The sequence below is a fragment of the Gymnogyps californianus genome, chromosome 4 (assembly GCF_018139145.2).
Source record: "Gymnogyps californianus isolate 813 chromosome 4, ASM1813914v2, whole genome shotgun sequence".
Lineage (NCBI taxonomy): Eukaryota > Metazoa > Chordata > Aves > Accipitriformes > Cathartidae > Gymnogyps > Gymnogyps californianus.
Genome location: NC_059474.1, coordinates 69,357,502 through 69,374,351, shown reverse-complemented (window position 1 = coordinate 69,374,351; position 16,850 = coordinate 69,357,502). Strand labels below are relative to the sequence as shown.

General features: G+C 37.0%; 1 protein-coding gene across 5 annotated transcripts in view; it reads right to left on the bottom strand.

Annotated features, from left to right (window-relative positions):
* Window positions 1–209: 209 nt before the first annotated feature.
* The window catches only part of ANAPC10 (anaphase promoting complex subunit 10), a 39,027-nt gene continuing 22,386 nt past the window's right edge, over window positions 210–16,850 (bottom strand). For 3 of the 5 annotated variants that reach the window (XM_050895947.1, XM_050895948.1, XM_050895949.1), the window contains exon 5: window positions 210–596. In XM_050895947.1, coding sequence (XP_050751904.1) covers window positions 366–596 — 231 coding nt within the window. In that variant the 3' untranslated portion in view covers window positions 210–365. Of the gene's footprint in view, window positions 597–10,654; window positions 10,709–14,027; window positions 14,168–16,850 lie in introns of those variants that run through there. The other 2 variants (XR_007766383.1, XM_050895950.1) reach the window with 2 other exon arrangements.

Genomic DNA, 16,850 nt, shown 5'->3' with positions numbered 1-16,850 from the left:
ACAAACTATTTCCATGCATGATCATTAGGCAAAGAAATCACTCAAAAAACCAAACAAACAAAAAAACCCAACTGTATTATATCAAATCAATTATTGATTCCCAGTCACAAATATGTTCTCTTAAAGTGCCTGGGTTTTTCTCCTCTCGGATAGTACAAGAGCACTCAAAGACTCCAAGCAAAAGTAATGCAAAATTACAGACTACAATATACTGTAACACAAGATTATCTTTATTTCAAAATTGTACAAAGTATAAACATAAAGATATAATTACACTGAAGTAAACCCTGCTTTTTAAGTATTTGAATACTTAAGCAATGATACTGCCATCAAAAAATGCTTTTATTATTTCTCATTAAGAAATTTTATCTTATGGAGCGATACATCATGAAATCAATTGTTGTACATCTAGGAAATTTACCAATAGAGCTCTCTTCCACCGGGGTGTACACTTTGATTTGTCTCATGTGAGTGTCTCTTCCATTTTGGTGATTAGCTAAAACAGCAATCTGAATCATAAACGTGCGAATAGGCTTCTTATGAGTATCTGTTAAAGGAACATGAATCCAGCCGCTTGGTTCCACTAATTCAAGTTGCTGCCAAAAACAAGACAGAAACAGTTAACACACTTAATAAAAATGATCACATATTACACCTGTTTAATAGAGCAAAGTCTTGCAAATCAGACTTTAGTTACTTTTTCAAATGAATTTGAAATAGTACAGTTGAATACTCACAGCTAATTTACTGCTGGCGTAATTGGATACAAATTAATTCGGCTGACTACAGTTGTGTTTGCTTTTGCCTTTCAGAATCTACCCTTCATTTTGTGCCTTAACCTTAAAATAAAAATCAATATAAAAAATACAGACTTGAGTATAAATTCAAGAAAGTCAAAGCAGTACTACTTGGATCTTGTTACTGAAGTACACTGCTCAAAGATGACAGAAAATATGCATTTTAAAGTTAAACTGTTTTATCTAGGTACTCTGAACTAAAATATGCTAGAATGACTTATGTAGGAAACTAAATCCACACAAAGTCTGCGTTTTCAGAAATTCCTTAGATTATTAGGGGGACTAGGGAGGAGGAAAAGGAAGGTGACAGAGGAAAAAATACAGGATAACTCATGGACTTCACCTCACTTCTGTGTCAAGACAGATGCCTGCCCAATTAATAATTGCTGCACAGCCATTTAATCACATTCTAGGGTCTGTTTTGACTTGGCTTTTATAAAACAAACCAAGTGTAATATGATCATTTTTTTCTTTTTTAATTTTAATCCTACAGAAACCAATGTCAAAGCAAGCAAAGAATTGCATTTTGTTAACTCTAAACCACATCACTGACAAATCAGCATGCTGAAATCAAGCTAGATGCTATGCAGAAGTGTGGTAACAGCTTTTGTTGAAAGCTAGTTGCCCAACTTCAAAGCACAGCTCAAAACACATATGGAAGAGCACACAAGTAAGCGGAAGTCTTGGGGGAGGGGAGAAAAAACCAAAACCCAAAACAGTTGTCCACAAGCAAGTGGATTTCACACAGCTAAGCAAATAAGACTGCTGTTCTTAGCAGCCGAGTTCCTCTAAGGAAAATCTATGCTTTGAGTAGCTCAAAATTCCCATCTTTCTCCTGAAAATACTGCATGACAAACATCCTGTCAAATGCCTTGCCTTTGCTGAAGCTTTCAGAAGACCCATCTGAGATCTACTGTTTCAGAGGCAGCAAACACCTTTAGGGAATGACCCAAGAAACAAGTAAAAAAGTTTGATGATTACTTTAAGTTTAAAGAGACAAAAAAACCCTCTCACACCTCCATCTTACAAAAGAAAGGAAAAAAAAAAAAAACAACCCCACAACCCAAAACTCTCCACTGCTGCAAGCTCTCCAACAAATAATTTCCAAAGCATTAAATTCACTAAACCTTAGCAACAAATCTTTCACGGGAGCTAGACACTTCCACAAACACACATTCACTTATTTGTTGTAATCCTGTCCCTTTCAAAAAACCTACAAAATCTTTTTTTGCATAGGAAACTTCAGGTAATGGTTGGCTTTACAAAGTGATAAATGATGTACTGTTGAAGCGGCTTTACAAAGGGGAAATTTATCATGGCAAGGTAGTAGTCTCATGGTGAGGTAGTAGTCAACCGTTTGAGCAACCATGCTTTCCACCTCCACAGTGAACAGAAAGGATAAGGATCCCAGTAATGTTTTATTCAACTAGTACTAAGGTAAAGTAGCTATGATTTAGCAGTTTAATATTATTCTCACAGTTTACAAATTTTGACTGCTGATTCAAAGTGGAAAATGTAAGTTCCAGAGCTATGATATTGGGATTTTTATGCTTGGATCAGTATGAAATGGATTAGTTCATACAGTAAAAAAAAAAAGTACCGCTTTCTATAGGTTGACATCATTGGTTTCAGACAGATCCAATACAGTTCAGGTTTGCATGCTTTATTGGGAAAGAAATTGCAAAGAGTGAAATAATGACTCCACCTCCAGAACCAAGAGAGCTCCCAAGAGATTGGCAAAATTGGACTATTTGTACAAAAAGAAGTTGGATGCTTATTAAATTCACAGAGAAAATCACACCTTTTATTTTAAAGAGAATTATTAGGGTCATAAAGGTAAGCATTGGAAAGTTAAGAGTTGCAAAGGTAATTTTACTAATGTAATAATATACTTGTATCTTATTACATAAATAAACTTTTGATTACATATTTATCAATGCTTTGTTTCATCCCTGATCAATGGGAGGTGGTCATATGCTTTATTGATAGCATGTTATTTTTCAGTCCTGCTACAAAGGCAACCAATTTCTTCATAAGCCTTTCTACAGAGATGGGACAAGTAATTTCTACATCTGTAAAACAGGCAACTGAGGCATTAGGTTAATTAAATTAAAATATTCCCTAGTTCCAGATGTCAAATTTCACATATGTTGAACCTGATTTTTACTGTCCTTAGTAAAATACGGTATTTTACATGAGGTTTAGCTCCCACTGAGTTCACTTGCAGTTATAAGTATCTGCATTTCTGCAAATTGATGAAAATTCTCAAACCAGCCACTAGAACACACAGTATGAGCAGCCACCTAGGAACAGTTATTTGAGTGCATCATGTAAAAACACCATGACTAAGCACAGATTGCACACAATTCATCAAGCAGCATTCAATTGTCTTAGCCACAAAGCCTTTTTTTTATTCCTGAAATCTCTGCTTCACTTACTCCACATGTTCCAATTTCTGTAACAGATGAACAAACATCCTTTACTGTACAAATCCTGGACGCATCCTCAGAATAGACCCCTTTCCCAATTCCAATCAAATAGTTGCCTCTTGGACAAAGCATGCGACACTTGTGATGAAGTTGGAGGCTGTACTACAATGTATTAAGTGCAAGAGGTCTGAGTTAGACTTCAACGTTTGAAAAAAGTGAGCTCTTGATTTTTGCCCTCTAAATAACATTGCCATACTGTGACATTTTTTGAGTCTAACTTTTTTTTAAATTGATGCCTACATAGTTCAGTAAAATGATTAAAACCTTGAGACCCACTCAACTACTGAAGTTTAAATACAACAAAACCTAATGATTATTATCCGAACATCCACTAGAAAAGGAAGTAATATTTTGCCAGTATGATACACATATTTTCTGTGACCAAAGGAATGGTACAAACCAGACACACACACACTCCGAAATTCTTCTCCACATCTGTCATGCTCTTTCAGATGAGTGAGACAGTTACTTTTTCCAGGGGGCCCAGGTCCTTCACCAGGGAGAAGGAATAGGACATGGGAATAGGCGGTGGTGGTACAAGACAAAATGCTGCCCACTCTTAGTTCAATGCCAGCACCCAGATCCAGCCATCACAGTTCCTAGCAGAAGTGGGATGAAATATGCAGCTCTACTCTGCCTGGAGCATTCCCAGTGTGAACAGAATCTAAAGGAAACTTACTGTGAAGTTTTCAGAAATTCTTATTAAGCTCATGCAAATGGCAATCTTTCAAAGCCTTGTAAACCGGTCTGGAAATTTGGGTGGATTTTTACAGGGAGGCAAAAGGCACATCCTCAACACAAAGGCTGAACTATTGCCAAATTTCAAATCCTTGCTTCAGAGCTTGGGGGCACTGGAGCATCAAAGGAGGACACCAGAATATTCTCACACAAGCAAAATAGCATACTTTTCACTAGCCTTATTCTTGGAACAGAACTGCTTTGGCTGAAACTTTCAAAAAAAAAAACTGAACCCAAAGCAGACATCTGGCACGGAAAAATCTGTCTGAACTGAACTTTGGCAAAAGTTTGGTTATAAAGTAACTAAGAGTTAAGCCTTAAAATGGAAAGGGTCACACAACCTTAAGTACAGGTGGCACTAGCAGCTCTACCTCTAGTAAATACTATACTTTAAATCCATTTCAGTTGACTTTGCTGTCAAGCCTGTTCTTGAAAAGTACTAGCCACTGTATACACATATATACACACACAAATATGTTTCACTCCAACTCTATAGCATAAGTCCACTATGAGAAAATACCACATTAAGTTTCCTCCTGTATTTTTTCCTCCTATGTAGGTCATTAAGAATCAGTCACAATTAACTGGCTTCCAGGAAAGTTTTAAAAATCAGCTATGTTATTAATTACCTGAGTGAAATTAAAAATTGGAAGTTTCTTTCTGTGTTTTGTCAGAAAAGGTTAAAAAAAGGGAAACAAAGGAAAGAATCAATGCAAGTTCAATATTAGTAACTTAGGACAGTTCCTGTGGCTCTAAACTCATCTTACACACAATATACTAAAAGCCTACGCTTTGGGTTTTTTAAAATTTGCTTCTAATACTATAAATTTTGTGACAACTGGTGAACAAGAAGAACATGAAAGTCAAAATAAAGGAACAAAGGGATAAAAATTGAAATAGAAAAAAATCACTCACTTGTCCTTTGCTGCTGTTATATACTCTTATCTATCTCTTCTCCTGCTTTCTCTCCATTGCTTTCTTATTTTTCCTGTCCTCTGCATGCTACAGCTTTACCTATGGACATATACTCCCACTCCAGTAATCCATGTTATTTTGAAAGCCAAACCAGAAGTAATGTTCTCAATGGAAATCTCCTCCCCAGCCAATTTAATAGCCCTGTTTCTTCACTTTATTGTATAGTCCAGAGGTTCTACAGAATTCCGTACACATTTGTCAAAGCTACTATTGCAACTAATGGGTGTTCTACCATAGAAGATGCAAACCACAAAACCATAAAAAAAATTCGAGGCCAAAGCAACTTGAGGCTACACTTCAGAAAGATGACTGAACGCAAGACCAGAGCTTTTAAGAGGAAGCTTGTTCTACACTGGTATTGCTGGCCTCCTTATAGGATAGGAAATTATTTCTCCAAAGGTGGCTTTTCTATTGTACTTAATCCTACTTAAACTGAATATTGACCTCTTTTCCACACTCAGTGATACTCTGCTTAAATTCTGTGGTGTCTTCAAAGTGGCATATAACTCAAACTGCTACTTCTACTAGGCTTATAAACCCAACCCAAGCTGTTTGCTATATTTACAGTAGGCTAACATCCTTGAAACAATACATGATTTTTGTTGCCCTATGAGGATATCTTCTGTGAAGATACAGAAAGGAAAAAAACCCCACTGTAAGTAGTTTCATATTCAGGGTCATTACAAACACATCCCAGAATGTATGCTAGACAGGGCTCCCAGATTTCAGGGGAATAATTTTTTCTGTGCATGTGTAGGAAGAAAAAGCAGCCTGTTTTCTTCCCCTGGAGAAAAAAAAAATCCTCTTCTGCACACATGTACTGACAGAAAGCTGAGAATTACTGCTGCCATCACAGCTTCAGCATGATACAATGTGATTCTGAGATGTTGGTACCTCATCACATTTCCATTTAATCATCTGTACTACTAGATCCAAATGGCAACACGTATTTCTAGTGGCTGCCTCTAAAACAGGCTATGAAACCAAACAGCATTTGATTTTACTCCTTCTACTTTTCTCATAAAACTGTTAAAGCTGCTTCTTTTTATTTTAGTGACTTAGCCACCTTTGAAATTAAAAGTAGTGGCTAGACTCTTCTTCACAAATATAATTTTGCCTTTCTGTGTGCTTAACTAGTTCTTACCATACAGTTATGTAAAACCCCATAGCTTTTCAAAGCAGGTGTTCTCAATAAATAATGTATTATTCCAAGCAGAAGATTATAAAACTAAGTTCCAGAGGAAATAAATGCTATTTTCAGAAATGAAGTATTTATCAATACCCAGACTTTGTCCGAGTTGAGTGATCAAATATGGGAAAGGCTTTTCCCTGTTTAGCCATTGTTTTTTTACAGCTATCCAAATATGTTTTCACAACAACTGGCAAGAAGAAAGGTGGCTGGCTAAATTTCCAAAATTCTCTTTCCATAACTGCCATGTTCTACCATGTAGCTACTAGGATTCAGAACCAGTAGACCTCTGCATTAATTCCAAGTATTGGAACTGTCAACACATGAAGTAGCAGAGCTTGGGCTTCAGCCATCACTTCACTTAGGAAGGAAGAGAACCAGTTAATAGCAGTGATGCACCAGTTCCAGCAGAAAAATGAAGCATGTCCAAAAGAAACTTCGCAAGTTCCAAGTGAGTCAAAGGAGGGACACCACATTAGCAGCTTAACAAGAAACACAGAAACATGCTCAAAGGACCCACTGTGAAAAGCACACTTCTTTGCTCTAACGAAGCAACGACCACCTAAGGAGGTGGCTCTGTGGTCTTAATCAGTCACCTCCTTAAACAGTCAAGAAATCTAACTTCAGTCCATTAGGTAAGAGAACTTTTCCATTCTTCCAAATAGCAGTTCCTGAAGAGTCTAGAGGAGCACAGTCCATCCCTCAGGAAGGTTCAACTATGGATTTGGGCCGACAGGATACTAGTTGCAGAATAAGCTATATTAGGCAGTGAAACCTGCAAATACTAAAAATTCCTATCATATATAAGCTTTTTGTTCAAATGACCTGAAAGAAATAACTTTTGGGAAGACTGGGAAGGTTGAAAAAGGTCAAAGATCCTTGCAAAACGTTTTATAGAACCTCCTTCTTCAGACTATTCTGCTCCAGATTAAAACAGTAAAAATTAACCAATGCCCAGGTGTTAGAAAGTTCTATCCAATTAAAATAAAGACAACTAAACACACAAGCCAAGCTAGAAAGAGTAAGTAGAGTTTACTGATATAGATTATCAAAATAAATATTTGCCACAGAATATGTATCTGAGCCTAGAAGTAGCACAGAAGTCAACTAGACCAAAGACCCTGCAAATACACTACAGAAGTGCTCAATCAGCTCAACATAACAGGGAAACACTATGACAAATGGCAAAATAAGTTTGGCCAAGTTTTCATGAATGCACTAAATTTGACTTCATTTTGCACAGATCAGTTTTCAACACATCTTGCAGAGTTTCTCTCAGAATCATTTGTACCCATATGAATAATCAAATGCATCAAGTGTGCCATTTCAGTTTATGCAACTAAGCTGTTTGCAAGTGACAGTGTATATATGTCCAGAATCACCCATAGCTTGTCTTCATTTCAGTCATTTCTGAACTGTTGAATGAAGTGGTAAGAAGTCTTGCAAAAACTAAATATTCTTTAGAAAGTGCTCTGTAAAGCGACACTTCTGCTTTATTATGTCAAGCAAAAGAAGCTCACCGTCATCTTGAGGGTCTTTCACTGTGAACTGGTAAAAGGCAGACATCTAAAAACTGGAGTTATAGCCTCTGATGGGGAAGGAATCAGCTAAGACAATGTTATCCCACTATGAGGATCTCTTCCTTTAAATTATGATAGGCCAAGTTTTAAATACACTTGACAAGTTGTGAAAGAGCAACAGACTAAGGTGCAAAAAGAATTCAAACCACAGAAGATTTTTTTTTTTTTTAAATACTTGGTAAATAGCATAAAACCATTAAATTGGAGGCTAGTGTAATGCTTGGAACTAAAAATATAATGGTTCTACACAGGTATCACTGAAAACTTGCAAGTAGTTTTTACACGAGACATGCAACTGGATGGATGGAGATCTGCAGACAGATCACTGACAATACAAAAAACTATTGACAAACCTGTCTGAAGTCTGATCCAAAATTTATTCAAACCATGCCCCCTCTCTCTCCCCCATCTCATTGCCATCATTACCAACCTGAGCATCAGTATGAGTTTGTCATGGCTATCCAACAGGAACTGTGATACAGAATTGCCAGTGGGCATCCCCTTTGGGCATCACCTCAAGGACACAAAAATGTTTGAAGAACTGGAATTCCTCAAAACAGGGTCATGTACAGGTCCTATACTGCCTAGTGGTCTCCTACATGAAAACCAATCTTGATGCATTCTCATTTCCTTATGATTTAACATGTAAATTCCTACGGTTTCTTAAAACAATGCAGATTCAATCATAGCAGCTAAACTACAACACCTCCAAGAATCACAGTTACAGTCAGTAAATAGCTACTCCACAAAAATGCATTGATAGGTTCCCAGTGTGGGTAACCAGCAAGCCATAGCCTCCTTGCATGGTGGGCCAAGGATTAGCATCTATGATGCTCAAATAGAGACTCTGTGCCTTTCCAAATTTCATGTTTGGATTACATAAGCAGCACAACACATGTTGGACAATGTCAGTGGGTTATACCACATTGCCACTTTGTAGATCACAGAAATAGGCATGTTTCCGAAGTAAGCAGATGATGTCAATTGAGCTATGATGCAACCTAAATTTCATTTAGCAGAGGTGATTCACCAGCCAACTCGTGAAATGGTTTCATTGACTGGTCCATTTTGATATTCTTTAGAATGAGGTGTCCTGATCAGAATTTCCCCATACAGTAAAAAAGCAAGGAACCATTTGATTTGATTCTGCTGATCAAACAATGCAATCTCTTCCCAGATGTATTTCATTGATTCAGACAGAATTTCAATACTAAAACAGGAATAAACTTAGGAAGAATACAGCATTGAAATTTAATCCATGAAGTGTTAAACACCGAAAGTCAGGTTTTGCATTATTATTGCCCTCATAGTTTGTTTTTGAAATCTTCTGAAATCAGATGAGGAGCACGAAGAGGACAACAATTAAACCTTAGACACGAGGGGAGTCTCTGGTGAGTAAGTATGCACATAAGACTATTGTCAAATGGGAGAAAATGGGGTACAGTTGCACATGCTGTGGAACACCAAGAATTTTATGACATGGACTCACAGGAAAAACAGCCATTTCAAAAGCATCAAGTGATAAAGAATCGTAAGTACTGATGCCTGCAAAAGGGTCAAGGCTATGCTGAACTGCCCACATAAAAAACTCCTGACAGATGAAGTCACATTGATAGAAGTCCCACCAGGTTGATACACAGATGGTCTGGACAAGTGTGGAGGGGCCCCTGTCCGTGGTACTTAAGCAACCGCCACCCTGCCCATCACACTCACACTACTGCATCTGCTCGCAGTACTTGCCCGTAACACTTGTACAATCAGGTACATGCAGCCTGAGAGACAAATAAATAGCCTGCCAAATGCTCAGCTACTGCGGATTTGTCAGCCAAAACTGTCTTACTCAACTGTAATTTCAGAAAATATTGTCCGCTTAACTCTGGGTGGCAAAAAAAGAGCAAGCAAAAGGAAAGAAAAAAAAAAAGAGAAAAAATAGACAACAATCTTTGAATACTTCATCCTCTAGAATTTGGCTGAAAACAACTCTTCACTCTAGAAAATGTATCTGCAGAAACCATCAGGAATTTGTCACAGATTGTTTGCTAGGAAAGTCTCTCTGGAAAGAATGGAACACTGTTTTTACATTTGTTGTGCCATTTACACTTTTTTTTTTTATTATGTTCTGTGAGGGATGATGCATAAGGCAGCTCAAAATTAATTACAAAAATACATGTCTCAAGATGTACATAACGTTTCAGAGAAGGCCAAAAATGTTAAATAGGCTTGGACAGTTTGCTCTCAAGTCCCACATCTTTAAAATCTTATTTTTTTGTTGAGTGAGGTCACTTGAACTTTCAGGTAGAGTTTATGCTTGACACATCCATAAATTAAATCTCATTAGAGAAGGACTGCCTGTCTGTGTGTTTTAAGTGGCAGCCATCCTATCTGCTGGAACTTAACAAAAATACAAAAACCTTCTCCCTGTCCCTTTGAAAAGCAGAGTGATCAAATCAGCAAATACAGAGTGACAATGCAGTCTAGTATGGAATCTCATATGTGCATGAACGGAAATAAGGCCTAAAACTCCAAAGCAAACCTTCAATCCACAGTTTAGTTTGGTTTCAGCTAAAACAGATTCCATCTTAACAGGAACCTGTTGCTCCAGAAGAAATACTGTCTCCAACTGAAATCAGTCATAACAGCTGTGAAATTTTGGATCTCCGATTTAATGAAAAATGGTTTTCGTAATTCATTTAAGGATCAGTCAATAGTGGAGGAAGGGAAGGCAAACATATCCTAAGCTCATTAGCATTATCCTACTGGGACCTACGTCTCCTTAACCAGCTGTCACAATAGACAGGAATGCCATACGTTTGCAGGTGCACTGCTATTAAACTTTGAGAAGACTCCTGGTATCAAGGGAAATCCTTCAGACCTACAGGGACTTGGCTCCAATGTGAATCTCAGTTACTTCCCTTGAGCTTGGCAGATAGTATGCTGAAGCTGAAAAAGCAACAAAAAAAATTCTTGAGCTTATGCTCTAGAGTGGTGGCCTGGCTGACAGTATCAAAAATAGGTAATGCAGCCCAAAACAAACTTTCTGCTTCAGTTTGCCTACTTCTGGTACCTAAGATGTTTAAAGTCTAAGTTGCAGACATACTGGAACAGACTGCATCTGGACAGTCTGGTCCTAAAAATGAATGGTAGAAAAGCCATGGTTTGCTGCAAGTCTTTAAACTTTCCAAAAGTCCAGCATTCTGAAAGAGGGATGAGGGATTTTTAAAAGAAAATTTTTTTTTTAAAAAACAGGGTGCTATCCAAGTAAAATTATCAGTAGCTCAGAGTATTATAGATGCAGATGGGAGAAAGGAAACAGTACATTAAAAAAAACACAAAAAATTACTAGAAAATATATAGCCAACACTGCACATTTAGAAAGAAGTGCAAATCTCATTTAGTGAAATCAAACACTTTGTACCTTTTGGAAAGCACTTAAAATCATAAAAGCTTATCTCACTGCAATGTTTTTTCATTTTACGGACAAGTAACTAAGGAGAAGGCCCCATATACACAAAGTAACAGGTAAGTATCCTACTAAGTAGGAGTCTGGAAGATGATGACCAACTGATACAAGTCATTTTTGATATGCTGTGTGACAATACAGAATAGAACCAGAAGATTCTCTAACAATTATATGTTTAAAGGATCAACTGTTGTAAAAATGGAGCAAATGATAGCATAAACATGGCAAATGAGATTCATAGAACTGTTTCTTTGAAAACTCTTCCAGTAACTTTTACCTGATCAGAAGACAGGGAAAAAAAAACAAACAGGGAGACTGCTTTACCAAAAAAAAAAAAAAAAAAAAAAAAAAGCGTCAAACACAACAAAACAAAAACCCCTACAATTTCCCAAGTTCATTCCAACAAACAGCACTATCTGCATTCTAACTTTCTAGTCACAACACAAAATACACACTAGTGACAGAATTATCAAAGACCCCATCTGGTTAAGTATGTGGACTAAGGTTTTCATAAAAGGAAACAGGCCACAAAGTTCTTAAAAATTACTTAAGATGACACATTACTAGCCCTTTTATTTAAATTCTTATCTTAGTCATGAATTTGAGTTCCTCCTCCCCCTACCCCCCAAGCACCGAAAAGCCCTGAGATTTTCCAATTCCTGTACAAAGATCTAAAAACCTTAGTCCCTCTTCAAAGCAGCATCCATCCAAAATAAGGACATCATCTCCTACAATTTTCAGGTGAGTCAGGCTGCTCTCAGGGAAGATAGCAGCACTTCAACCATCTACTGAAGAGAGGTAGGGGAAATCAGGAAGTAGGATAGCAGAAAGTGAACGAGCAGACAGCTATACAAAGAGAACAGAAAACAGATTGAACAAGAGCAGCGGAACATGCTATAGCAAAGAAGTCTGAAAATATATGGAAAAAAAACCCCTCTGAAGTTCAGGCAAATTTACATTACAAATGGGACTGCTGACCGAAGAACGAGACAAGGTGTTAATATTGGCAGCTGCCTTTTATGAAAGGTAACAGACCACCACAGAATCCTACAAGAAAGGAGAGAATAAGCAGAATCTCCTGTAAGCAAAGAAACAAGTGGTTTAAAAGAAAATCCTACAATAGTTACTTGTTAAGCAATGGCCTTATAGAAGATGACCTTAAGGCAAATAGAATTAAGACATCAGAAACCAGGAGATAGAAGAGCATAGAGGAAGAGGTCCTATCAATTTTTCTGAACCAGAACTGCTGGGTACAAACAGAAACAATATAAATGGACTGTATGGATGCACTGCACAAATTTATTGCAAATGAAAGTTAAATGACTGAAAACACTACTGGGAAATAACTAATCTTACAAAGGTGCAGAGGTTTGCAAAATGGATGAAAACTGTACTTCTGATGTCTGCAGTTCCCATTTGTTCTAATGTATATATGGAATGATATTATGTTTGTGTGAAGGTGCAAAAAAATCAGCTCATAATTTACCTTCAAAATTGTTTAGCCATATCCAGGAAATATGTCTAGACATAGCTACAGTTAAATTATACAAAAGAAAGTATTTGAAAAAATCAGATTATGCAATGAGAATATTAAAGATGTAAGTGTCTGAAAACTAGTCACACTGAGTTAATCTTATATCAAATCATCTTGACTAACTTAGTGGAGATATCCTAGTGATTACACTTCATGCCTTGCACTTCACATCCCAGAGAATGCTGGAATGCTTCAAAAAATTAATATGGGAAATGAATAAATAAGAAAATGGGAATATCATGAGAGTTTAAAAAAGTCAATAGTAGTAGCTGCCAGCTGCTAGCTCTCAAGCACCCTTTATAGGTGGGGGAAGAAAATACACCTAAAACAAAAGAAAAACATTCCCCTCACTGAAAAGGGATCTTATTACACATTGAAGAGAACTAGATTTCTGATCTTCTACCAGAAGACGGGCCCACAAAACTACGTGGCTCTAACATTTTATCTGTTACACAAAAATGTAGTTCCTGACTGATTTTAATTGTTAGAAAAAGACTGCAATAACTTATACCTGAGTGCTACCAAATTAAAAAATCCTACTTATTCTTTACCAGCAAGAGGACAAGTTGTTGCTTTCTAAGACACAAAAAACACTGGGGTTAAGTGAAAGCATTTCTCCTGGTTCCACAGGAATGACTTGTTTCCGAGGAACTAGAGAATGAAAGAGGGTTGCCTCTCCTAAAATCAAGGAATTTAAAGACCCTAAACCTATGTAAATAATCCCCAAATACTGCAGAAGTATAGTATACAAACAACTAAAACACTTTTGCATCTGGATAAGGACTCTGTGGATACAGATACTCAGTAAAGGCAAGTGGGGCAAAACCTGATAACTGTAACATTACTCAAGTTTGTTATAGCATGCCAGGTTTCAATAAGCAAATGCAAAGTAACATTTCACAGGATCCAGAGCAGATGTAATGCTCAGCTCAAGGAATATTTACTCGTTGGAAACAAATGCAAGAGACTGTTGTGAAAACTATTTGTGTAAATTTAAAATGCAATGTCTCATCTGAGAAAGATCCCAAATTCATAAACATGTCTCACTGGAGATATATTTTTTGTACAAATGAACTTTAAAAGAGAAGAAATACAAGTATATCTGTCAGAGGTTCAGCTGGGTAGTTTTATATGAGCCAGAATACACTTTCATAAATTTGCAAAGCTGGAATCAGGACTGTTGCCCAATGGAAGCATTTAATTTTACATCTACCCACAGTTTCTTTTTCTTTAACTTACTGGAACAAATGCAGTAGAGTTTTTACCTTTTGCTTGTGCTTTCTTACAAATCCATATGTAAGTGTGTCCAGAAAAATGCAAGGCTATGTTTCATTGTTTAATGTGGAGGTCAGACTCTGGACTCTGCTTCTCTCAATCTAGATGAATTCTATTTCTTGACTTCTTTCTAGGAGTCAAAGATTCCTCAGGTCACCATTCATTCAAAGAATGTACAGTTCAAAAAGATATTCAGATGGAGCCACACAGTGTTGGGCTAATTACTACCTTACTGCAACAGCACGTCTACTATAAACAGCAGTCTGGAATAGTCTTAATGCTACATTCAACAGATGTAAGAATATCAGCTCTTCAGCATAAACTGTACGAGAATTGAAATAAAATTACATTGTGTATGCCTCTGAAGAATGAGGGGGTAGTAGAAAAAACAAAACACAAGAATGACATAATTGAAAACTTGCTTACCAATAGGCCTACTAAGTCCTAAATCTAGAGCTACTGTTGGATATCATCTTACTGCTTAGAGATGTGAAGTCAGTAACAAGCTGATGGAACTGGATTACAAATGTACGCAACTTACTGTATATCTTAAAGTCCTGTGGGCCCATATACTCCTCTGCTTCATTTAATTCTGCTATGCGAGTAAATCTTTGTCTCCTCATGATAGACAGTATAAATAAAAAGAAGAAAGTCTAATAATTCCACCATAGAAGTTCTTACCCCAGCAGTGCTGGATTTACCCAAAGCCAATTTATGAAAAACTCTCCATTAAACATGGTGACCATCACAATCACAACAGAGACCTGTTCAAACAGAGGGAAGCCTACTTGAAAATTTTACTAAACAATTTCTCCTGATATGGAACTGCAACTCTTTTTGCAACAATAAGAAAACAAAATATGATTTGATTTAACCTTACTAATTATCCTCAGTAACATCATCTTGCTAAGTAACAAATGAATCTCAACATAAGAGAAACAAATTAGGATTTTCTGCATTTGCTAGTAGAAATTATCCAAAAAATCCTTCATACACACAGTTGAGTTTGACCTCTGACAGATACAGAGGGGGGGGAAATTTAAAAAAGGAGCATAGTAAATATTAGGGGCTAGACTCTCATGGTTCACTCAAAGACTGTGACTGAGAACAGCATTCATAAAAAGCCTCGATAAAAACTGTATTTGTTAACATTCCTTTAACATGAGACATAACACACTCCAGAATTCATTCTGAAATAAAATAGGAGTGTGAAATAAACCTAGTTTAGGAATTGGCGGAAGAAGGCTAGAGAGCACAGGCCCTCAAGCCAGACACATACGCTACATTGTTACTCATTCCACCATCTCTTGTGTGTTCCTACAGAAAATGGGAAAATCCTGGGAAAGGTTTTTCTGACTCAATTGCATGATCTCTGTTATTTTATGACAGATTAAGACAGAGAACAGTCCTCAGAAAGAAATAAATCATACTTCAGATCTATAGAAACATTTCCATGCACTACTTGATATCAGGAACAGGATAAAACCACATTCAATTCCCACCCCCGCCCCCCGGAAAACTTAGCAAAGAATACGATGTAGACACTGTCTAGCAGTGTTCTCATCAAAGCTCCTAGCAGACACATGATCCCTGACCAAAATAATATTCCAGCAATCAAGGGAGCAAGGCCTAGCTCTATAAAAGACTGTCATGATGACAGCTCTGAAGCAACTGAATCTCTTGCTCAAGAACTCTGTATTTGTTCTGGATATCTAACACTTGCCAGGTAGCATTTTCTTCTGAACCTCCAGGATTGCTTTAACTTGTCATGTGAACAGCATTCCTTTCCATAACTACTTTCTTAATGACACTGTGAATAATCTGTTTTCCACTAAAATGTTAAGCTTCAGGAATAAATAAAAAAAAAAAAAAAAAAAAAGGATGATGGTAATGATAAAACTCCCTCATATACCTACATGAAATACATTTGTTCATCTACTTTTACCTGAAGAAAAAGTCTGTCTTTTCGTTTTTAGAGATACAGAATGATATATTCTTACTACTGTTTATGCATGCTAACACTACTTGTGAGTTTATGGAAATTTTTGGTTGGTTGTTTTGGTGCTGGCCTGACATGAAGCATGGCACATCCAGTGCATTTTACGGATTTGTTTTGGTTTTTTTTGAAATCTTACTTAGTAGCAGCACCTGATAACTTTGCCGCAAGGCAATACCTACTACAAATAGTTAAATCTGATTGAATTTGTACTGATGCAAATAAAGATACTTACAGCATGGAAGCCACACATAGGCCATAAAATAATAAGTGGTGGACCAATTGGCTCCTAATTTCTTCTACGTTGGGGCCACTTCCTCCCCCCACCCCACTGCTAAACTGTTAAAGAAGAGTGATTAAGATAGTCACAGGATGTTCCCAGCTGCTGTTGCCTACAAGTTGTTTAAGTGAAACAGAAAATCAGGTGTCGTGCAGCAGTTGACCAGCACCAGTTGAGATGACAGCACAAGATTTTCTTAGTTCTTAGGTATCCTAGAAAGACCCCATTCCCTTTATATCTTCTTTTCTTATGCTTAACCCAAAGTAAATGTCAACTGCTGGCTTTCCTCTTCAAAGGATTTTAAGACTGTGTTAGTAGTAGCACCCAGAGGGATCAGAATCAATCTTTGATTTGATCTTTCTGTACGTATTTAGCACTTCTCAGAGTTTGAAATTATCTAGTAGTCCCTCTAAGGATTACTTTCCACAATTAAGTCTGTAAAGACAATCAGGTAAATCAAAGCTGATTATTTATAATTCACTGACTTTATCCTCCCAATCCTGATTCACAGTTTGTGGAAAAAAATAGCTCAAATGC